Below are 23,875 nucleotides of genomic sequence, written 5' to 3'. Positions count from 1 at the left end.
AAGAAATAGAAGAAGGCTGATACTGTAGCCCCAGCACAGGGAGAGCCTATCTTACTCCTAACTAGGCAGAAGACAAACTGAGTTGGGATGGCTGATAGCAGGGGGGTATTGAACCAGTGGGACAGCCCCCATGGGTGTGTCTATGTAAATCACTTTGTTTTTAACAAGTCTTATGCCTAGCTTGCTCCTATGGATAAGAGGTCAATACCCGTTGGTGAAGACTGAATGAGTGGGTGGCGACTGTCAGAGGACGTAAGAGAAAGTGTCTTTGGGCAAGCCTTATAAGCCATCCCTGAGGTCTTCTAAATGACGGGCAAAGAAAATATTAAGCATAAAACATAACAACCTACTCTTACTGACACTGCTCAATTTACCTGGTAGAAAAGGCTGTTTCATGGTCTCCATGAGGCTCTTTAAATCATGTTCCACATAGTTCATTACAATATAGATTTTGTCCATGTTACTCCCAACAACAATTTCCTGCCAGTGGATAGAAAGAGAAGTATGAATATACCAAACGCATAACAAGTCGGCAGACACAGACTGTAAGAATGAGTAGGAAAACACTGCAAACAGAAAGCAAATCCTGTATGTAATGAGTAGGTATGGCCGCCCCATGTACACATTCAAGTACAGGAACAGGGGGTTTTGAAATCATTAACACACAAGGGAATAACTGGATTTTTAACTTACCTTAAAATCCTTTTCTCTTAGGTTCATTGACGGACGCAGTTCTCTGATGCATATCAGTAGGGACGTCCCAAAGCAGTACCAAAATGAGGGGTGGGAACAGCAGAACAAAGAAACAATCACCAAGGCCAACATGGCCAACCAGGCAACATAGGACTCATCAGAACAACAAGATGAGGTCCACCTGAAAACCAAACAGGAACACCCTTAAGGAAGGCCAAGGGGCCCTCTAAACTGCAGCCTGCAACACTTTGCAGCCAAAGGAAGCATCCACCGATGCCAGCACATCCACCTTATAAAATTTGGTAAAGGTGTGAATAGACGACCAGGTCGCCGCCTTGCACACCTGAAGCACAAATGCCTGATGGCGAAAAGCCCAGGAAGCACTAAGCGCCCGAGTAGACTGCGCCTTGACAGGGAAAGGTGGAACCTGACCCTTAATGGAATAAGCCTGCACCACTGTCTGTCTCATCCATCTGAAAATAGTCGCAGCAGACGCAGGTTGCCCTTTCCTTGGGCCATCGGAGAGAACAAAGAGCAAGTCAGACTTGCGAAAAGACTCAGTGGACGCCAAATACACCTTGATCGCCGAATAACATCCAGGGTATGCAGAGCAAATTCCTTAGGATGTGTAGTCTTAGGACACAAAGAAAGTAACAAGATGTCCTCATTTAAAGTAAAAACTGGAAACCACCTTCGGCAGGATGGACGGACCCGGCCGAAGCACCACCTTATCCCTGTGAACCACCAGGTAAGGAGAACGACAGGACAACGCCGCCAGTTCCGACACCCTGCACGCAGAAGTGATAGCCACCAAGCAGGCCACCTTCCGAGACAAGGTAAGCAGGGGAATCTCCCGAATACTCTCAAAGGGAGGCCTCTGGAGAACTGACAGCACCAAAATTAAGGTCCCAAGGTGGTAGCGGTGGTCGCACTGGAGGTACCAGGTATCGCACCCCCTGGATGAAGTAACGCACCAGGGAATGGGTGGCCGAAGGCCTCTGGAAGAAAATAGCCAATCCAGAGACCTGACCCTTGATAGTACTCAAGGCCAGCTTTTGATCAACTCCCTGTTGAAGGAAAGCCAAGACCCGAGCCACCGAATAGGAATGAGGGTGGGTCCCAATGGACCCACACCGCGCAATGTACGACTTCCACGTACGATGATAAATCTTCCTAGAAGTCACTTTTCTCGCTTTCAGCAGAGTGGGTATCACTGAAGCAGACAATCCCCTGTCCTTCAGCACCTGGCTTTCAACAGCCAAGCCGTCAAAGCCAGCGACAGTAAAGCAGGATTGAAGATTGGCCCCTGACACTGTAGTTCCTCCCTGAGAGGAAGTCTCCATGGGGCGTCTGCGACAAGCCTGACCAGGTCGGCATACCAAGCTTGACAAGGCCAGTCCGGAGCCACCAGAATAACCGGAATCCCTTCCGCCTCTATCCCGCAAAGAAGTCTTGGCAGCAACTTGAGAGGAATAAAGGCATACATCAGCCGGTACTGGCCCAGGGGGCCACCAGCGCATCTGCAGGGTCTGCCAGAGGGTCCCGAGAGTGGGCCACAAACCTCTGTACCTTCCTGCTGATTCGAGACGCCAACAGATCCATGTCTGGAGTGCCCCAAGGAAGGTACAACTGCTGAAACACATCCGGATGCAGGGGCCAACCCCCTGCATCTAAGGCTTGGCGGCTGAGGTTATCCGCCTGCCACTTTTCCACTCCCGGAATGTGGATAGCGGAGAGACCTGGAACATGGCACTCCACCCAAAGTAGAAAGCCTGCCACTTCCAGGGCCCCAAGGACACTCTTGGTGCCCCCCTTGGTGATTGACATAAGCCACGGCCGTGGCATTGTCCGATTTAATGCGCACTGGGCAACCCTCCAGCCGTTCGGTCCAGTGTGTCAGGCAAAGCTGGATCGCTCTCAGCTCCAGGACATTGATTGGCAATAGAGATTCCTGCAGGGACCAGACTCCCTTATCCGAGTCCTGATTGAGGACTCCCCCCACCCGGACAGACTCGCATCTGTGGTGACAATTGTCCAGTATATGGGGAAAAAGGATTTTCCCAACTGAAGCATCTGAGACCGAAGCCACCAGATCAGGGACTCCTTTGTCCTGTGGCTTAGCCAAATCCGAAGGTCCAGAGAATTCTGGTGTTTGTCCCACTTGAGAAGAATTTCCCTTTCAAGAACCCTCGTGTGGAATTGAGCGAATGGGACCATCTCGAAGGAGGACACCATCAGTCCCAGCACTCTCATACAGGTCCGAAGGGACGACTGGTCGTTGAACATCAACAGCTTAACCGCTGAATGGAGCTTCTGGAGTTTTTCTGGAAGAAGGAACACCCTGGCTGAGGACGAGTCCAAAGTTAGGCTCAGATAGACCAGTCTCATGGAAAGGGTCAGAGACGACTTCTGAAGATTCACAATCCACCCAAACTCCTCCAGAGTTCTCATGGTGACCACCAAGTTACCTCAAATCGTCCAGGTAACTCAGGCCTGATATCTCCCGCTGCCGTAACAGTGCCAGGACCGGGGCCAACACCTTTGTGAAGACCCAGGGAGCAGAGTCGAGACCAAAAGGTAATGCCACAAACTGATAGTGATCCTCTCCCACGGCAAAACGGAGAAGCCGTTGGTGAGCGGCACAGATTGGTATGTGAAGGTAGGCATCCTTGATGTCTATGGAAGCCAGGAAATCCCCCTGATGTAGGGAGGCCACCACCGTGCGAATAGTATCCATCTTAAACTTTTGAGCGTGCACGAACACATTCAGTGCCTTCAGGTCCAGGATCGGACGCACCTTGCCCTCCTTCTTGGGAACCGTGAACAGGTTGTAAAAAAAAAACTTGTGTAAGCGTTCCGCGTGCGGAACAGACACTATCACTCCTTGCTGTAGCAGGTCCTGCACTGCCCCATAGAGCACCAGCAAGCGATATGGGGATAGGCGGTCATTGGAAGGGAAAAACCTGACCGGAGGGATGGATCAAAACTCGATCTTTTATCCGGACCGCACAACATCCCGGACTCACCTGTCTGAGATCCGGGCCAGCCACAAGTCCGAGAACCGGCAAAGGCATCCCCCCATCCCATTTACGGGTGAGGGCGCACTTTCAGGCCGAGGGGCCTTGTCTGCAGGCCTAGAGGAACCGGACTTCTGTTTTCCAGACCAGGGACGCTTGGAACCACCCGAGGAAGCCTTAAAAGGCTTTGCCTTATCGGCTGCCCCCGAAGAGCGAAAATACTTTCTGTGAGCCGAAAAGGACGGACCCAATCTACGCCGAGTCCTTACCCTTGGAAGCCTGTGGGAAAAAAGTACTCTTACTCCCCGTAAGACCTTTAATAATATCGTCCAGGGTAGCGCCGAACAGACGGTCCCCTTGAAAGTTCCGTCAAGGCCTTCTTAGAAGCCTGATCCGCAGAACAACACTTTAGCCAGAGCATTCGCCTGATGACCACCACCGAAACCGACAGGTGACTCAACAGGAAAGCAGTGTCTAGCGCAGCATCGCAGGCAAATTGCAGCCCCTGCACCATCTGGTTCAACAGCTCCCCAAAGGCAGGAGGGACAGGCTGGCCCTCCACGTCACGGCGTAGCATCTTCGCCCATTCAGTTACCCTCTGTGTGACAAGGGCCGCAGTAAAAGTAGGCCTCATTGCAGTCCCCGCCAAAGAGTACATGTTGCGGGCCACAGCCTCCACCTTTCTATCCTCTGGGTCCTTAAAGGACGGGGAATCTTCCATCGGAATAACGGTAGCCTGGTTAAGCCTAGAGACCGGAGGATGCACCTTAGGTGGGACCGACCACTTTTTCACCAGAGACTACTCAAAGGGGTAGCGTCTAGTAAACCGTCTAGACAGGGGAACTTCTTGGCCGGTCCCATTCTTTTGCGACTAGGCCAGCAAAATAATGGGGAAAAGAAAAAAAACTTTTCCACCCTGGAAAACTTGTGGGTGCCGAAGGCAACCTGCGCCCCCTGGAGTGACGACAGTCGAATCCTCCAATTTTAGGGTTTCATGCACAGAAACAACCAGTGTGTCCACCAGCGCCTTATCTTGCGCAGCAGAAGTAGAAATCTCATCCTCACTATCAGAGGCAGCAGGCCAAGGGGTACCAGACCCGGCCGGGGTACCCACGTCTGTGGTGGCTGAGTCAGACTCAAAATCCGAGACATCAGGGGTATGAGATGGTTGTTTATTCACACCCTGCCCTCTAAAGGCCACCTCCACCTGGAACACAAATGCTTCCAGAACCGGCAGAATTGCATCGGTGGACAGTTGAGATCCGAAAGGCTTTGCGGCCTCCGTGAGGGGGTCAGGTGGGGACACATGGTCTGAGGGGTCCATGTTGCACTAGTAGAACCCGCCAGCAAACTTTGAAAAAAAATGACAGAAAAAAAATGACAGAAAAAAAAAAAAGCTTTTTTTTTGTATATTAAAAAAGTGGCCCCAAAACGCTATAGCTCCCCTCGGAGGTCAGGCACGCGCTGAAAAACCCCCACAGAGAGAGAAAGCTTATGCCCCCAGATAGCAGCAATCGGATTAGGAAGGTCTGCACGTGTCAGCAGCAGCTCAGCAAAAGGAAGTGAGCCAGGAAGTTGCCCGGGGTGAAGGGAGGGGCTCCTCCCACCAAAAAACGCCTCCAGGTACACCCACCAGCCTTCACAGCAGAGAATCCACCGCAAAATGGGCGAAAATGGGTGTACCAAGATGGCCGCCATCATAGTAGCAGGCTACAAGAATATGGCGAGCGCTGTAACCAGGACCCACAGGGGGGGACCCCCCGCCAGCCCTCCTAACACCATCCAGCTGGAGAAACCCACGGAGCCCCCCCCCCCCTGCACATGATCGGCCGAGCGCCGCGGACGACACACACCCCCCGGACCCCCATGCGGCCTGCAAACGAGGTCGCAGCCCCAGGTAGGCCCAAACAGTCCCCCACGCAGGAGCGGAGGGGGGGGGGCACAACAGGACAGAGGGAAACCCAGGAGTGTGAGGGTCCGACCATCCCGGGGGAGGGTATTATTTACTCCCCGTACCAGGAACACAGGCGGGCATCATCTCCTGACAGGACTCCTCTCCACAGAAGTAGGGGGGCTGTCGGCCAAACAGGAACGCTGCGACATAGGCCTAGACCCTGTCATGTGCGACCTAGCGAGTAGTTTAACTTGCGGGGCCAGTCCCCGTCCAGTGGGACTATAGCGCGGCCGACCCAGCGTGGAGCTAAGGCCTGCACACGCTCGCTGGTGAGCTGGGGTGACCACTGGATCTAGATTATCTAGCCCATCGCCCAGATCCGGCATAGTTGCTTGAAGATCTCACGGGAAAAAATTCAGAAGGAAAAAGGCTAGCTAAAAAAAAAAAAAAATCTACATAAAAAATACTTTTATGCCAGGACCAAAGATCCCATCTCCTGAGGTGGAAAAAAAACTTGACTATGCCCCTTGGGCCGTCCTAGGGGGTATACTTCCCACTTCCTGCTATAGGACTTCAGTTTGTAACAAGCAGTGTCAGAAGATTACATATCCCAACAGAGGGGCGGATGCTGTGTCCGTCAATGAGCATCAGAGAAAAGGATTTTACAATAAGACAAAACAAAAATCCAGTTTTCTCTTTAGTTCACTGACAGACACAGCTCCATAGCTTCTTTGACTCTGGGGACGTCACAAAGCAGTATCAACAAGAGGGGTTGGAAAAAACACAGCAATGCACATAACTCCCAAAAAAGGGCTAAACATAGCCAACCAGGTAAACCAAGAGCTCAACCAGGAACAACTGAAGCTCACCACCCAGAAAGAATACACCCTCAAGAGGCAGGAGCCTCTGCAACAGCTGCCTGCAAAACCCTGTGGCTGAACGCAGCATCTAGGACATCCCCTTTGTAAAACTTGGTGAATGTATGCACAGACCATGTGACTGCCTTGCGCACACCTGAACCACTGATGCCTGATGACGGAAGGCCAAGGAGGCACAGAGCGCTCGTGTAGAATGCGCCTCAACAGGGAAAGGAGGATCCTGATCCTTAATGGAATAGGCCTGAGCCACCGTCTGCCTGATCCATCTGGAAACGGTCGCAGCAGGTGCTGCCTTGGCCCTTACGAGATCCATGCGTAAGGACAAACAAGGAATCTGATTTCCGAATCGCCTCAGTCGCCGCCAGGTACATCCTGATTGCCCGAACCAAATCCAGGGAATGTAAAGTCATTTCTTTAGGATGTTTTAGCTTAGGACACAAGGAAGGCAACATGTCTTCAATCAAGCGAAAACCTGAGATGACCTTAGGAAGGAACGACTGACAGGGACCACTTTGTCCCTGTGAACCACCAGGTAAGGTGACCGACTGGACAACGCAGCCAGTTCAGACACCCTGCGTGCAGATGTAATAGCCACCGAAAAGCTACCTTCTGTTACAGAGTAAGCAAAGGAAGTTCACGAACATTTTCAAAAGGTGGTCTTTGAAGAACCAACAGAACCAAATTGAGATCCCACAGAGGTACCAGAGACCTTACCGGAGGAGCCAAGTGGCGTACCCCCTGAACGAAAGTGTGAACCAAAGAATTTGTAGCCAACAGCCTTTGGAAAAAAAGTTGCCAAAGCAGAAATCTGGCCCTTGATGGTGTCCAGAGCCAAACGTTTATCTACACCTTGTTGTAGAAACTCCAGCAGACAGGACATTGAAAAGGAACAGGGTTTTAGAAACCCCCCGGAGATTCACACCAAGAAATGTACGCCCTCCAGATTCTATGATAAATCTTCCTAGAAGTAGTTTTTCTAGCTTTTAACAGTGTGGGAATCATCGAATCCGACAACCCTCTATCATTCAGTACCTGGCTTTCACTAGACAGGCCATTACACCCAGTCTAGGCAGAAAAAACTGAAGTCCTATAGCAGGAAGTGGGAAGTATACCCCCTAGGACAGTCCTAGGGGCATAGTCAGGTTTTGTTTCCACCTAGTCCTACTACTATGGAGAGCAGCATAACCCAGAGTCAAAGAAGATATGGAGCTGTATCCGTCAATTAACTATTTTTTTTTTTTTTTTACTATGCAGTCTTAAGCCGCCCATACGAGGATCGAAATTTGTCCGGTCCCCGCTGAATCAGTCAAATTTTGATCCTTGTATGAGCATCTATCAATTGACTCGTGTACAACCAGCCTGTTGGGTTTTTCCCCAAGGCAGAACACAATAGCACTGCAAGAGGGATTCTCCGAATGTCTCTCTCTCTCTCCCTATATATACACACACACATACAGACAAGGGTTCTTCAAAGGGTTTCCGCACTTTAAAAAAAAAAAAAACTCTATTAAACACAAAGTGCAGAAACTTTTTGAAGACCCCTCGTATATAACACTCAATACATACAGGCTTTTCCTTCATGTGAATAAATTATCTCATGACTGGATAATTGAAATGAATCAATTATAAGAACAACTCCAATTCCTTTAAGTAAATCAGATTATATGTGTGTCCAAGTTATCACCAGAATACATCTATAGATAGGATCACTGGAGCAGTTCTGAACTTTGTGATAGGTGGCTAAGCAGAGAAAAGCATGAAAATAGTTGGGGTAATGCAAAAAGTTAGCATGCCCAAAGTAAAGCCAAACCTAACACAATACCCTCTTAATCATTCCAATTCATTCTGCAGTGATATTCAAATTCTTACCCTGACCCGAACAATGTTCTCATGCTGGGCTTTTAATATAGTGTTGATTTCACGGAGTGAGGTTATAGGAAATCCTTCCTTCTCTTTTTCCATTTTCAGTCGTTTGAGAGCCACAATTTCATCTACAAATAGAGGCAGAACATTCATCACTAGTGTAATTCAAAAAATCGGACCAGGTGGGAGGACATCTAACTAAGAATGAAAGATGTTAAGAAATCTACCTCTCCTTGACCAAAACACTTAACTGTCAGATGGATCAAAGAAGCAGCACAACAAAAAAAGAACATATCTTTGAAGTAAAAAACAGAAACTGGTACTCTGGTTATTAGAATTTTTAGAGTGCAGTAACAAGTCCACTCAGCATTACAATTTGAACCTACACATGGCCAGATGCTCGAAAAATACACTGAGTAAAACCAGTCCGACGTGACAAAAAGCCTGTGAATACAGGCTCTAGTGTGGTGTGCCGACAGAGAAGTGACAAATCGACAAATCTCAAAATGGATGTATTTGGCAATATGGAACAGCAAGCAAGTACATACATACACAAAAGCCACTTTAAGGTGAATAGGAGATGAAATGCCTCCATCTCAATATTGCAGACACAACACAATGGCTACAATGTGCAAAAGGGAAAACTTGAACAACAAATTTTGACAGTACAGCATACACACCTGTTTTCTTGTCCTTTGCTCTGTACACAACACCATAAGTCCCCTCTTCAATACGATTCAAGCACTGGAACTCCTCAACACTGCGGCAGCCCTGCCAATTAAATTTAAGCAGAGGCATTTACACACAACAGCAGTTTCAGCAACAAGTCTACATTCCATTCAGAGCCATTGTGCCAAGTACCTGTAGTGCTGGAAGATATTTGGGCAGCTCTTGCTTCAGCTCCACAGGAGACATAACTGGAGAATCAGGAACATAGTCACCATCTGTCTGTGCATTGGAATGGGGACTTGCATCCTTGACATCATCTTCCTCCTCATCCTCCTCACTCCCAGCAGAGTCATGGTCAAACCTGGATTCTGGCACTGCAGTAGATGAAAAGAACAATTTATTTAGGATGACCAGCAAGAATCGATTCAAACTTGAAGAAGAAAATCTTAAACCAGCTTTCTCTTTTTGGATAGCACTAAACAAGGTTTTACCACTCACTGGGGCTGCTGGAGCTTGTTTACCCATTGTGATAGCTTAAATTAAGGTTAATAAAGTGTAAAAAAAAATTGATTTTTTGGTTACCGTAAAATCCCTTTCTCTGAGTTCATTGACAGACAGACAGACCTTCTATTTTTTCTTGTCCATTAGGTTTATAGCAGAATCTACAGGAGCAGGGTATTGGGTAGAAAAGGAGCATAGAACTGCCTATGGGCAGTCCTAGTTAGTATAAGCCCCCTCTCTGTAATAGTCAAGCCAGTTTGTCAGAGAGCAGTACTAGAAGAAAAAAAAAAAAAAAGACCAGAAGAGGGGTGTATGCGGTATCCGTCAATGAGCTCAGAGAAAGGGTATGAGTAACAAAAAAAAAAAAAAGGATTTTTGTCTTGACCAATGGGTTTATGCTGCTCTTCAGAGTAGGACACTACAGTAATCCCCCGCTACATCGCGGTTCAGTTTTTGCGGTCCCGGTAATTCACGGTTTTTTTTGTAATGTTATTTTACTATATAAATCATTAAAAATGAAAGATTTTTGTGTTTTTCATAGCTCTTGCTCTTTCTCTCAGTATCTTTTATGTGTTTAAATGAGTTTCTATTGTTTTAAAAGTGTGTTTAAAGACCTTAAAATGCTTCTACACGTACAGTGACAGTAAAAAAATCATGCCTACAATGCATTTTAATAGGGTTTTTCTATTTCGCGGAATTTCACTTTTCGCGGGAGGGTCCAGAACGTAACCCCCGCAATGGAGGGGGGTTTACTGTAGACGGAAAAAAATTGACCACGCCTATAGGGCAGTCCCAGGGAGTATACTCCCACTTCCTGCTATAGGACTTCAGTTTTGTAACAAACAGTGTCAGAAGAACATAAAACCCAACTTAATAGAGGTGTCCATCAATGAACATCAGAGGAAAGGATTTTACGGTAAGACAAAAATCCAGTTTTCTCTTACGTTCATTGACGGAAACATTTCCATATCTTCTTGACCGATGGGACATCCCAAAGCAGTGTCAATATGAGGGTTGGGAATAACACAGCAAGAAAAAAACACTCTTCCCAAAGGCTAAACATAGCCAACCAGGCAAAACAATAGCTTAACCAGGAACAACTGGAGGTCACCTGACAAAAAATATCAAATACAACCTCAAAGAGGACTAAACCTCTCCAACAGTGGCCTGCAAAACCTTGCAGCCAAAAGAAGCATCTGCAGAGGCCAACACATCCACCTTATAACATTTTGTGGAAGTGTGCACAGACGACTATGTGGCCGCCTTGCATACCTGCATCACTAGCGCCTGATGATGGAAGGCCCAGGAGGCACTAAGTAGAATGCATCTTAACAGGGAAAGGAGGATCCTGACCTCTAATGGAATGGGCCTGCACCATCATCTGTCGGATCCATCTGGAAATGGTTGCAGCAGACGTGGCCATCCCCTTACGGGGTCCATCCTTAAGGACAAATAGAGCATCTGATTTTTGGAACAACTCAGTTGCTGCTAGGTACACCGATTGCCCGAACCTCATCCAAAGAATGTAAGACAATCTCTTTAGGATGCTTAGGCTTAGGACACAGAGAAGGCAACACAAAAACCAGAGACGACTTCAGGAAGGAACGACTGACAGGTACGAAGCTGTCAGTGAACCACCAGGTAAGGTGAACGATAGGACAACGCAGCCAGCTCCGACACTCTGCGCACACAAGTAATAGCCACCAAGAAAGCTACTTTCTGTGTCAAAGTGAGCAGAGGAAGTGCAAATATTTCCAAAGAGCGGTTTCTGAAGAACCGACAGCACCAAATTGAGGTCCAACAGAGGCAACGGAGACCTCACAGGGGGAGCCAGGTGGCGGACCCCCTGAACAAAGGTTTGAACCAAGGAATTTGTGGCCAACAGGCATTGAAAGAAAAATCGCCAGGGCCGATATCTGGCTTTTGATAGTACCCAAGGCCAAACGCTGATCTACACCTCTTTGGCAAAACTCCAAGACCGAGAAAGAATGGGGGAACCCCCCCCCCAGGACTCAGACCAAGTAATGTACACCCTCCAGACTAAGTGCTAAATCTTCCTAGAAGTAGATTTTCTAGCTTTTAATAGCATAGGAATCACTGATTCAGACACCCCTCTATCCTTCAACACCTGGCTTTCAATAGCCAGGCCATCAAAACCAGTGACTGTAAAGCAGGATGGAAAATCGGTCCTTGAGTTAACAGATCTTCTGAAAATGGAATCACCAAGGGACATCGGAGACCAGCCCTACTAGGTCTGCATACCAGGACCTACGAGGCCAGTCCGGTGCCACTAGGATGACGGAATCCCTTGTGCCTCAAATCTTTGCAGAAGTCTCGGCGGAAGTCAACAGAGGAAATGGGTACATCAGACGATTTAGGCTCCAGGGAGCTACAAGAGCGTCCATGGCATCGGCCAGAGGATGCCGAGACCTTGCTACGAACCTATGCACCTTCCTGTTGAGACGAGAGGCCAACAGGTCCACATTAGGAGTCCCTCCACCTGAGGCACAGTTGATGAAACACCTCCTGGTGGAGAAACCATTCTCCCTGATCCATCTTTTGCCAACTGAGGTAATCCACCTGCCAATTTTCCACCCCTGGAATATGCACGGCAGAGATGGCTGGAACAAAGCGTTCTGGTCATCTTAGAATGCCAGCTACTCCCGGGCCGGTAAGGCACTTTTTATTGACCTTTGATGATTGACATATCCCACTGCCATGGCATTGGGATCCGATTGAATCCTCACCGGGCGCCCCTGCAGACGATCCGGCCAATGGATTAGGCTAAGCCTGATCATCCAAATTTCCAGGATATTGATGGCAAACTGGACTCCTAAAGAGAGTGCAAACCCAAGACACCTCCCCATCCAGAAAGGCCGGCGTCCGTTGTGACCACCGTCCAGTACAGGGGGAGAAAGGATTTTCCCCTGTCAAAGCGCCGGAGAGCAGAGCCACCAGATCAGGGATCCCCTCGTACTCGGGCTCAACAGGATCAAATTGTTTAGAGTCTGTGGGTTCTTGTTCCATTTGACAAGGATCTCCCTCTCTAGAGACCTGGTATGGAACTGAGCAAATGGAACTGCCTCGAAGATGGAGATCAGGCACAGCACTTGCATGCAAGTCCTGAGGGATGATCGCTGGTTGGACAATAGAAGCTGTGTCGCATCCTGCAACTTCTTAAGTTTCACCTCCGGAAGTAACACCCGGGCTAAGGTCATGTCCAGGGTAAGGCCCAGATAGTCTAGTTTTGTGGACAGAACCAGAACATATTTTTAGAAATTCAGTTTCCATCCGAACTTCTGCAAAGTTTGCACCGAAATGTCCAGATTGTCTTCCAGGGGAATTCAGAGACTCTGCTCGCAGAAGGAGATTGTCCAGGTACCCCAGCACTGCAATCGCCTTCTGCCTCAGTAAAGCCAACATCGGGACCAACACTTTTGTAAACACCCGAGGGCCGAGGCAAGACCAAAAGGAAAAACGCCAAGAATTGATAGTGCTCCTCGTCCACGGCAAAGCGAAGAAAACGCTGATGCCCGACATATATTGGGATATGAAGGTAAGCGTCCTTGATATCGATAGAGGCCAGGAAATCCCCTTGATGAAGGGATGCCACCATTGTGCGAATGGACTCCATTTGAAATTTCTGAACCCACACAAAGCGGTTCAAAGCATTTAGATCCAGATTGGGACGGACCTTATCATCCCTTCCGGGAACAGTAAACAGGTCTGAATAAAACCCCTGAAAGCATTCAGATTCCGGAACAGGTACAATGACTCCCTGTGAGAGCAGATCCTATACCGCTCCAAGCAGACCTTGTAGATGATCTGGGGACAAACGCAGATTGGAAGGAAAGAACCGAAACTCGATCTTGTACCCAGACCGAATCAACTCATGGACCCATTTGTCTTGAATCCAGGAGGTCCACAGATCCAGAAAGAAGCGAAGACCTCCCCCCACCCCAAGCACGGGTGAGGGCGCCCCTTCAGGTAGAAGCAAGCTTGTCTACGGTCCCGGAGGGGCCCGCTCCTGACTTACCCGGCCTGGGCCTCTTGGAACCTGCTGCGGAGTTTCTGGTGGATTTTGATCCCTGGTCCATAGATCCCGAAGGACGAAAGGACCGCCTATGGGCCGAGAATAAAGGACCACGCTTGCGACGAGCCTCTACTCCTGGCAGACTGTGGAAGCAGAGTACTCTTACCTCCTGTAAGACCCTTAATGATCTCCTCTATGGAAGCTACGAACAAGCGGTCTGCTACAGAAGGGAGATCAGTCAATACCTTCTTGGAAGCCTGGTCTGCAGACCAGTATTTCAACCATCTCATGCGGCACAGAGTCAACCCTGTCATGGACACCCTGCACAGCCCCTGGACCATTTCCACTTTTCCGCATTGTGGAGGCAGCAAGCTGGATTGCACCTTCTCCATAGCCGCCAGGTGTCCGCCACCGAGGCCAGCGAGGATTTGTCCCAGAATTCTTGGTTGGACCTTGACTAGTGATTTCCATACACACTTGACTGAATTAAAGTCTGGTAAGAGGCGACCCCTACTGGTGTTTTTCTGACATTACATCCTGTGTCACTTGGAGTTACTTATACACACTTACCTTTACTTGATTTTGGTAAGAGGCTTGTCTAGCTGGTGATGGTCCAAGCACTTATCTTCAATATTGTTATCATTCACTTGGGTTTATAAGATAATTTGGTCTGGTAAGAGGCAACTCCAACTGGATATTTTTTTGCACTTTATCTCACATTTGTTTTGGTACGGTTTCACACTCCAAAAAAATTTTTTTTCCTAGCTATCTTGGTGGTAGCTTTTTACACTTTTCCCAATTTCTATTATAAGTCACACTCAAGGTGATACTATTTTAGTCGTTGGGTTTTACACTATTGCGTTTATTTGTATTTTTACATGATCCAATGACCTCCGAGTTCAATGCTTACACGGGCCTGGATCTTCTATCAAATTGACAAGATTAAGCATATCAGCTTCAATTTTACCTCAATCTGGTAAGCGTACACTCTTAAGGGAGTTGGGCTCAGGACCTTACCAAGGATACTTTCCATTTGTTATCAACATTGGGACTTTGTGGACTTTATACCTCCATAGATCATATTAGCGCAACTTAATTTACATACAGCCCCTGGACCAACTGGTCTGCCAGCTCCGCCAGGTCAAGAGGAGGTTGTCTACCTTCCAAATCCTGGTGCAGGAGCTTAGCCTATTCTGTTAATGTGTTTGAAACCAAGGTTATGTGAAACACCGGCCACAGAATGGAACCGGCCATAGTGAAAAGGTACCGTAGCAGATATTCAGCACTCTTGTCAAAGGGGTCCTTAAACGACGGTGAGTCCTCCACCAGAAGGAGGGTGGCTTTATTCAACCTGGAAACCTGAGAGTCCACCATGGGTGGTACTGGCATTTTCTTTAGCAGGGACTCTTTCAAACGGATACCTTCTAGCAAAGCGCTTAGGGACCCTGACAGTGTGTTTGGGGGAATTCCACAATGTTGTCAAAATAGGCGGGAAAGGGGAACACATTTGCCACCTTGTAGGTTCTGCTGGTACCAAACTGCACCGCCGCAGCCAACGCGTCTTCCAATTTTAAAGTTTCACGCACTGATACAAACAATGCATCCACCAGCGCCTTTTCATGCGCGACTGTAGTGGAAGCAGAATCCTCCTTACCATCAGAGCACTCAGGGTGCATGGGCGCAGACCCAGTAGGGTGACTGGCGTCCGCAGCGGCCGAATCCACCTCAGACTCTGAGGATGCAGGTGAAGGCAGAGGACTCTTTTTACTCGTCCTATTTTGGAGGGCCAAATTTACTTTAGGACACCGGTGACTGCAAAACCGCAGTCATAGTCAAGGCGAACCGAGACTCCGCAGCCTCAGAGAGGGTGGTCAGGTGGTGACATGTGCTCCAGGTACTCCACAGGTTAACCTGGAACCACCAGCAAAATGTGTAAAATTGCTGTGAGAAATACCAACCAAACGCTTCCCCAGTGGTACAAGTCCCAGTGCACCAAAATCACTAGAGCAGCAAGATAGAGCCAAAAAAAAAACTACAAAAAAACCCTTAGGGACTCACCACCCCTTCTCAGATGTGTATGCAGAGTGTCAGGCTGATCAGAGAGGAAGAGGAAGTTCATAGAACTGCCACTAAAGGCGACCGCCGAATCACCTCCCCAAAGGCCCAAAAACATACCTGCCGATTGATAGTAATGGGAAACTACAAGAAAATGGCCACCAAACTACACAAACATGGCCACCAATAGATACAGCAGAGATCCACAACAAAATTGCGGCTCCCGGGACCCTTCAAGGACCACTAGGTACATCTGGAAAGCAAAGGCCCCCCCCCCCGCTAGGTATGGGTGAATGGGTGCTGGCCCACAGAGGGACCCCCGATATGGAGGGGGTGAGTAAAGTGGTAAGGAAGGGCACTTGGGGGGCCCACGTCCAGCCCCAGGGGCCAACACAGGGGCGGGGGGGGAGGTAAGACACTACTTACCGCACCATGGGACAAGCGGGCACCACTCCAGGCAGACCACCCACCATCTTAGCATGGGGGTGCTGCGGGCCATTGGTACGCTGCGATTCAGGTCATGACTAGAATCGTGACCAGGGCTATGCGTCCTCGTGAGACGGCCAGCCCCCATCCAGTGGGGCTATGTTGCGGCCAACCAAGCACGGAGCTAAGGTCGGGTCGAGCTCACTGGCCAGACTAGGAAGATCGTAAGGATCTAGGATGCCCAGTCTGGCAGTTGATTGTAGTTCTCACAGGAACAGAAAATAATAAAAATAAAAAAATTCAGTTTAAAAAAGAAAAAATGCTAGGACAAGAGATCCCAGCAAGGAACTAGGTCCTTACTCCTGACTAGGCAGAAGTCCTATAGCAGGAAGAGGGAGTATACCCCGTTCGGACTGCCCTATTGGCATGGTCAAAAATGTTTCCACCTAGTGTCCTACTCCTTCGGAGAGCAGCATAAACCCATCGGTCAAGAAGATATGGAGCTGTGCCTGTCAATGAACGAAGGAGAAATCCAGTTTTTCTATTACATTTATTGACGGACTCAGCTTCTTTTCATTCTTGGCCACTAGGATGTCCCAAAGCAGTGCCTCAATGAGGGGTAGGAAAACAAAAACAGGAGCCAAGATGCAAAGCAGGCAACCACCCAAAAAAAACCCCACAAGGGAAAAAGAGAATCTCAACACCTGCCTACAAAAACCTTGAGCCCAAAACAAACATCCAGACACACAAAAAACATCAACCTCATAAAAAGGTGGGTAAATAGAAGCAAAAATGACCAGGTAGCCGCTGTACAAACCTGGGACACAGGCGCCTAAAGTCAGAACCCCAGGGGGGCGTGGCCAGCATGTGAGACGCTCGTCACATGGTGCTGGAGCTTTGATCCTGACAATTCTCCATCAACCCTAATTCTCTACCAAAACTGCTCCCGGTGCATTACCCTCCGTGACAGGGAACCCAGGAAATCAATATTTAGTCTCTCATGGCCCCGCCGAAGTCCTGTTCTGCCTGATCCCAGCCCAGCATTCTCCACCTTCCTTCCTTAGCGGCAGCAATATTGGGAACGAGTTCTCCTACTCACACGATGTCTGCCAGCACACAGACCTCTGCTGGGGATGGCATAGTCTTATCCCCATACACCGCAGATCTCATGGCTGCAATTACTGCAAGCAGGGAAGCCCTGACTAAAAAAAAAAAAAAAATTACTTTCCGGACACAGACATCCGCTTAATCCGACAAAACCTGGATAAATTCCACTCCAGAGTGTCTGAAGTGGAGGACAGGGTCTCTGGCCTAGAAGATACAGTTCACTCAGACTCAAGAGACCTCCATCCTCTACAGCTCCAAGTCCAGGCCCTTCAAGAGAAAGCCATTGATACAGAAAACTGGCTTATTAACAACATCCGTAATATTGGCCTCCCAGAAAAGGCAGAGGGGAACAGGCCTGCCGAATTCGCAGAGCAACTGTTCCACATGGTCCTAAACTTGGAGGATATGCCGTCTACCTTTGTTGTGGAATGGGCCCACGGAGTCCCCCGGCCCCACCAATACCAGGTGTGCCTCCACGCCCTTTTCTCCTAAGGCTCTTTAACTACCTCGACATAGACCGCACATTCTATCTGAGGCTCGTGCTAAAGGGGAGATCCTGTCTGAAAATAAGCTCCTCTTTTTCCCCGACTACTCCCCAGAGATACAGCAACGTTGCAGATCCTACACTTCTGTAAGGAAACACCTTTGTAATAAAGGTATTCGATTCAGCCTCCTCTATCGAAGCAGGCTGCGTGGTGTTGACAGTGACTGCGTCTGGTTCTTCAAATCTTCTGAAGCAGCGTCAAACTGGCTGGACTCCAGATCATCGCCAATCTCCAGTCATTAGGAGGTCCCTCCACATGGTTTCAGGAAGTATATCATCTTTACTATATTCATACCTGTCCCTCTCTGCTAAAACACATTTTTTCATTCTTTTTTTTTGTCTGTTCTTCCCTGGAATAATAGCACCTGATGTTCTTTTGGGATCCAGCACTGCCCAATTTATGCTGCCTACTATCACCCCTATAACTGTTATAAGTACCGACAAGGTCCACCTGTTTTTTTCACCGGGACAATCTCATTCACCGGACAGTGGTTTTTGGCTGGACTTTGGGATGCGATCCCCCTGCTAGGTAAGGTGTCACTACTGGGGCGTTGTTCCTGGCTACCCCCACACTGGACGTAGTTTTTTGTCTATCACTAGTTTTTGTTCAGTTCTAGGGTACAGGCCCTAGCCAGCTTCCCCTCTATGGTCTCATTTATCATGAGGGCCCGGCCTGGGCAGGGTTTGTACCACTGTGCAAGGGACTTGTTTCTTGTTTTTACTTTTTCTTTAGTTCTTTTAGTTTCCCCAATGTCAACATGGTTCATGTATGTACTATTACACTCATGTGTGTGGTGTTGGTTGCCAATTGCTTTGCTGCTCCTGAAGTGGTCCTGTCCCATAGTATCTCATCCTACAGTTATTTCCCCCAAATTGTTTCCCATGGCATCGCCTCCCGATGAAATATGCTAAATAATCTCCTGTAATGTCCATAGCCTAAACTCTAAAATTTAAACATGCCTTGTCGTGGCCTTAACTCTCAAATTTAAACATGCCTTGCTATTCCAATATCTGAAACGCCACAACCCATAGATAATTCTACTACAAGAGACCCACCTCATGGGCAGCAAACTTATCAAAAAGCCCTGGATCCAAAAGGCTTACCATGCATCTTATTCATCGTTTGCCAGGGGGGTCTGTATACTTATTGAGAATGCTCTTCCATGCGTTGTTGATGCAATCCATACAGAACCCCAGGGCAAATATGTCATGGTGGTCCTTACACTTTGGGGCCACCGCTATGTCATCGTTGCAGTGTATATTCCCCCACCTTTCTCCCTGGAGGTACTTGGAGTCATTCTGGAGAGGATTGCCACTTATTGCCCAGACAAAATAATAATCATGGGAGATTTTAACGCAATTCTATCACCAGACCTGGATAGACCAACTCAGCCCAAGAACGGCTCCGGTGTCCTCCAATCTTGGACGCAAGCAGTCGGCCTCACTGAGGCCTGGCGGTGGAAGCACCTGACTTCCCGCACTCTTGTTTCTCTACCACTTTTTAAAACTTCCTCAGGTATTGACCTGGCATTCGCCAACTCCTCCCTGTTGTCTGATATACAATCCGACCATACCCCATTGGAGCGGCTTATACGCACTTCAGCCTCTCGTAATGCGTCTTTTTGGCGCTTGGCCCCTCATTGGATCTCCCATATGGATAGAGTAGAGAAAATGCCCTCCAAATTCTTGGGAGTACTGGGAGCGCAACCGGGGGGTCCTCCTCTCCAGAGGCCACCTGGGATGCCTTTAAGGCTTTAACCAGAGGCCATTCTATTTCCGCTATCTTGGCAATCCATAGAAACCTTGGGGTGGACACACAATCCCACCCTGAATGGGTGGCAAACCAGTTGAAAACCTACGATAACCCTGATACAGACAACTTCATACATCTTTAAGCACCCTCAAAGAGAAATAATTTACACTAAGCAGAACTGACCTGTCTAGAACAATATAGGTCAAAAACGAAAAGATTTTGAACAGGGGGTTAAAAATGGTCACCTACTAGCCTTACTGGCCCAAAATGACAAGTCCCTTACCTCTACTTCTGAGATTCCGCCACCAGGAGGGTCTCAGCATGAGGGGACATCCTAGAGGCCTTTGCCCATTACTACCAAGCTTTGTATACTTCTACCCTCCCACACCATTTCAACCCCCAATCATTTGCTCACCTGTTGGATCAGGTAGCTCTGGGCTGGTTGTCTGATGAGGAGAGGCGGTCCCTAGTGTGCCCCATTGCTCCGGAGGAGATAACATTGGTCATCCAGTCTCCCCATCGATTTTCACAGGACCCACTGCAAAATGTCTAGCACCTATTCTAGCAGAACTCTTCACCCACTGCCTGGCTGAGGGATTTTAAAATATTGACAAAACTCCTAACCATGAGGCTCCAGCCAATGCTCACTGCGGTGATTGATCCTGACCAAACAGGTTTCATGGTTTACAAAGCTACAGACATCAATCTTCATAGATTTCACACAAACATACATGTGCAGCATCCAGGGTGGTTGCATCTTTGGAGATCGAGAAGGCCTTTGATACAAATCAGTTGGCCGTTTCATGGAAGGCATTCCAATACTTTTTTTATACAATGGCTCCAAATCCTATATCCTAGTCCTACAGCTTGTCAAGTTGGGTGGGGGTTTGTCGGCCCCATAGAGGTACACGCCAGGGATGCCCTCGATCTCCGGCCCTTTTCTCCTTGGCCATTGAGCCGGTGGCGGAGGCGCTTCATACATCCTCTGATATAAGTGGGTTGCGAATCGGCTGGCTGGAGGAGAGGGTTGCCCTTTTTTCGCTGATGACATCCTACTTTTTCTCAATGACTCGGGCCCCTCCCTCCAGGGTGCACTGCAACTACTGAATACTTACTCAGAGGTCACCGGCCTTAAGGTTAAAGAGGTTGTAAACCCTCTCTTGGAAATTGTACCTATAGATACTGTAAATATCTCCTAAACTTGCACCGTTTAGGAGATATTTACTTTTAATGCAGCCGATTACGTCATCTGCGGAAGGAACGGCCACCTGTGAACGGCGTGATGAGCAAGGGAGTGATGTAATCGCGCCTCTGGCCAATCTGATGGTCGGAGGACGTGAAACAGGACGGCTGAACATGTCGGCCGTCCTGTCGTTGTGCGGGCGGCACTGCGGGGGCTTCGTTCTAAGGTAAGTAATTCATGAGCTAGTATGCGATGCATACTAGCTCATTATGCCTTTGTCTTACAGGTTTTTTTTTTCTCATTTTTTCATGCAGGGTTTACTTCCTCTTTATTTGGACTAAGTCTCTGCTATTCCCAATAGACTCAGAAGCCCGTAGTTAAGCCCCACAGGATCTACCACTTCAATGGGTAGAAAAACTGGATTTTTTACTTACCGTAAAATCCTTTTCTCTTAAGTTCATTGACGGACGCAGTTCCTGATGCATATCAGTAGGGTTATACTGCCCCCTACAGGAGTAGGACACGAGGCAGAAAAAAGTTATGGCTACGCCTATGGGCAGTCCTGGAGGGTATACCCTCTCTCTTCCTGCATAGGATGTCAGTTTTGTATCAAAGCAGTGTCCGTAACACTAACCTCACTCAAAATAGAGGGGCGGTTACTGCATCCGTCAATGAACTTAAGCGAAAAGGATTTTACGGTAAGTCAAAAATCCAGTTTTCTCTATCATTCATTGACGGACACAGTGTCTGATGCATATCAGTAGGGACGTCCCAAAGAAGTGCCATAAAATGAGGGGTGGGAACAGCAGAAAAAACAAGTCCCCAAGGGTAAACATAGCCAACCAGGCAACATAGGACTCATCAGAACAGCAAGATGAGACCCACCTGAAACAAACAGAAACAACCCCAAGGAAGGCCAAAAGCCCTCCAAACTGCAGCCAGCAAAATGTTGCAGCCAAAAGAGGCATCTGCAGATGCCAGCACATCCACCTTATAAAATTTGGTAAAGGTGTGAACAGACGACCAGGTAGCCACCTTGCAACCTGAAGGCCAGATGCCTGTATGGCAAAAAGCCCAGGAAGCACTAAGCGTCCGAGTAGAGCGCCCTGAAACAGGGAAAGGTAGGACCTGACCCTTAATTGAATAAGCCTGCATCACCATCTGTCTGATTCATCTGGAAATAGTCGCAGCAGACGCAGGCAGCCCTTTTCTTGGGCCATCTGTGAGTACAGAGAGCGAATTTGACTCACGAAAAAACTCAGTAGTCGCCAAGTACACCTTAATTGCCCGAACTATATTCACAATGCACATTCCCTTAGGATGTATGGGCTTAGGACACAAGGATGGTAATGCAATGCCCTCATTTAAGTGAGCACTAGAAACCACCTTCGGAAGGAAGGAAGGAAAGATCTGGACGAAGTACCACTTGTCTCCATGAACCAACATATAGGGAGAATGGCAGGACAATGTCGCCAGTGCCGACACCCTGCGCGCAGAAGTGACAGCCACCAAGAAGGCCACCTTTCGTGATAAGGTAGGCAGGGGAAACCCCCGAATACTTGCAAAAGGAGGTTTTTAAAGAATCGACTGCACCAAATCAAGGTCCCCAGTTGGTGACGGAGGCCGCACCAGAAGTAGCAAGTGTTGCACCCCCGGGAAGAAGGTACGCACCAGGGAACGGGCAGCCAACGGCTTTTGGAAGAAAGTTGCCAAAGCCAAAACATGACCCTTTGTAGTACTTTAGGCCAACTTTTGATCAACTCCCCTTTGAAGGAAAGCCAAGATGCGGGCCCCCGAGTAAGAGCGAGGGAGAACCCAAAAGACTCACACCACGCAATATAAGACTTTCTCGTATGATGATAAATCATCCTAGAAGTCGCTTTCCTCGCATTTAGCAGAGTGGGAATCATTGAAGCAGACAATCCCCTGTCCTGCAGCACCTGGCTTTCAACAGCCAAGCCGAGAAACCCAGCGACCACAAAGCAGGATGGAAGATAAGCCCTGGAGACAATAGATCCTCCCTGAGAGGAAGTCTCCAAGGAGCGTCTACGACTAGCCTAACCAAGTCGGCGTACCAAGCTCAGCGAGGCCAGTCCGGAGTCCGAGAAAGACCGGAATCCCTTCCGCCTTGATCCATTGAAAAGGACTTGGCAGCAACTTGAGAGGAGGAAGGCTGACAGCAGCTGATACTGACCCCATGGTTCCGTGCCACCAGTGCATCAGCCAGAGGGTCCCGGGAGCGGGCCACAACCTCTGCACTATCCTTTTGATGCGACGCCAACAGATCCTTGTCTGGAGTGCCCCAAAGAAGGCACAACTGCCGGAACACCTCCGGATGTTAGGACCATTCCCCTGCATCCAAGGCCTGTCGACGGAGGTGATCCGCCTGCTAATTGTCCACACCTGCAATGTGCCCAACGAAGAATGTCTGTCACTTCCAAGGCCGCAAGGACACCCTTGGTGCCCCCTGATAAATACCATAAGCCACGGTGGCATCATTCGATTAAATGCATACTGGACAGCTGCAGGTGCCCGGACCAGTGAACTAGGCAAAGCCGGATTGCTCTCAGCTCCAGGACATTGTTTGGTAACCTTGAGTCCTCCAGGGACCATACTCCCTTAGCAGAGAAACTGCCGAGGACTTTTTGATTCGCACGGAACGATCCAGGGCAATTAGGTCCAGGCTTGTTGACTCTACTGCCCCATAGAGCGCCAGCAAGCGATCGGGGACAGCCATACAGTGGAAGAAAACCTTACTGGAGAAACTCGATCTTGCAACTGGGCCGCATGACCTCCTGAACCCAGCTGTCTGGGATCCGGGCCAGCCACAGGTCCGAGAACTGGCAAAGACGCCCCCCCACACCCCATATACGGGTGAGCTCAAACTTTCAGGCCGAGTAGGCCATGTCCGCAGGTCTGGGAAAAAAAAAAAAAACTATCTTTGTTTGCCAGACCAGGGTCGCTTGGAGCCACCCGTGGAAGTCTTTAAAGTGGAGTTCCACCCATTTTAATAACTTGGATTACATAGATGTATGTAATCCCCTTTAAAACGACTTTTACCAATGGAAACTTTTTTTTTTTTCTCGCTAGGAAATACCTTTCTTTCTTCTTTATTCATCCTCTCCTCACTTCCGGGTCCGGCCGCCGATCTGCGATTACATCATTCGGCGATTCGCAAGGGCTGCTGGGATGTCCGTGCTCTGCCCCGTCTCCTCTCAGTGAGCTGTACTCGGATGTATTGGATTGAGTCCATGCTCCG

The 23,875-nt window shown here is 48.6% G+C and overlaps 1 protein-coding gene across 1 annotated transcript in view; it reads right to left on the bottom strand.

The window, feature by feature from the left end:
• LOC309568159 (cyclin-dependent kinase 11B-like) overlaps positions 1-23,875 on the bottom strand; it is a 119,603-nt gene that overhangs the window by 37,829 nt on the left and 57,899 nt on the right. The window contains exons 12-15 of the mRNA XM_082273779.1: positions 9,207-9,388; positions 9,026-9,116; positions 8,352-8,473; positions 375-480 (exon numbers count right to left, since the gene is read on the bottom strand). Of these exons, the coding sequence (XP_082129905.1) occupies positions 375-480; positions 8,352-8,473; positions 9,026-9,116; positions 9,207-9,388 (501 nt within the window). The remainder of the gene's footprint in view (positions 1-374; positions 481-8,351; positions 8,474-9,025; positions 9,117-9,206; positions 9,389-23,875) is intronic.

The sequence above is a fragment of the Pelophylax lessonae genome (genome assembly GCF_965119305.1).
Source record: "Pelophylax lessonae genome assembly, chromosome: 12".
In the NCBI taxonomy this organism is placed as follows: domain Eukaryota; kingdom Metazoa; phylum Chordata; class Amphibia; order Anura; family Ranidae; genus Pelophylax; species Pelophylax lessonae.
This window is presented reverse-complemented; position numbering and strand designations above follow the sequence as displayed.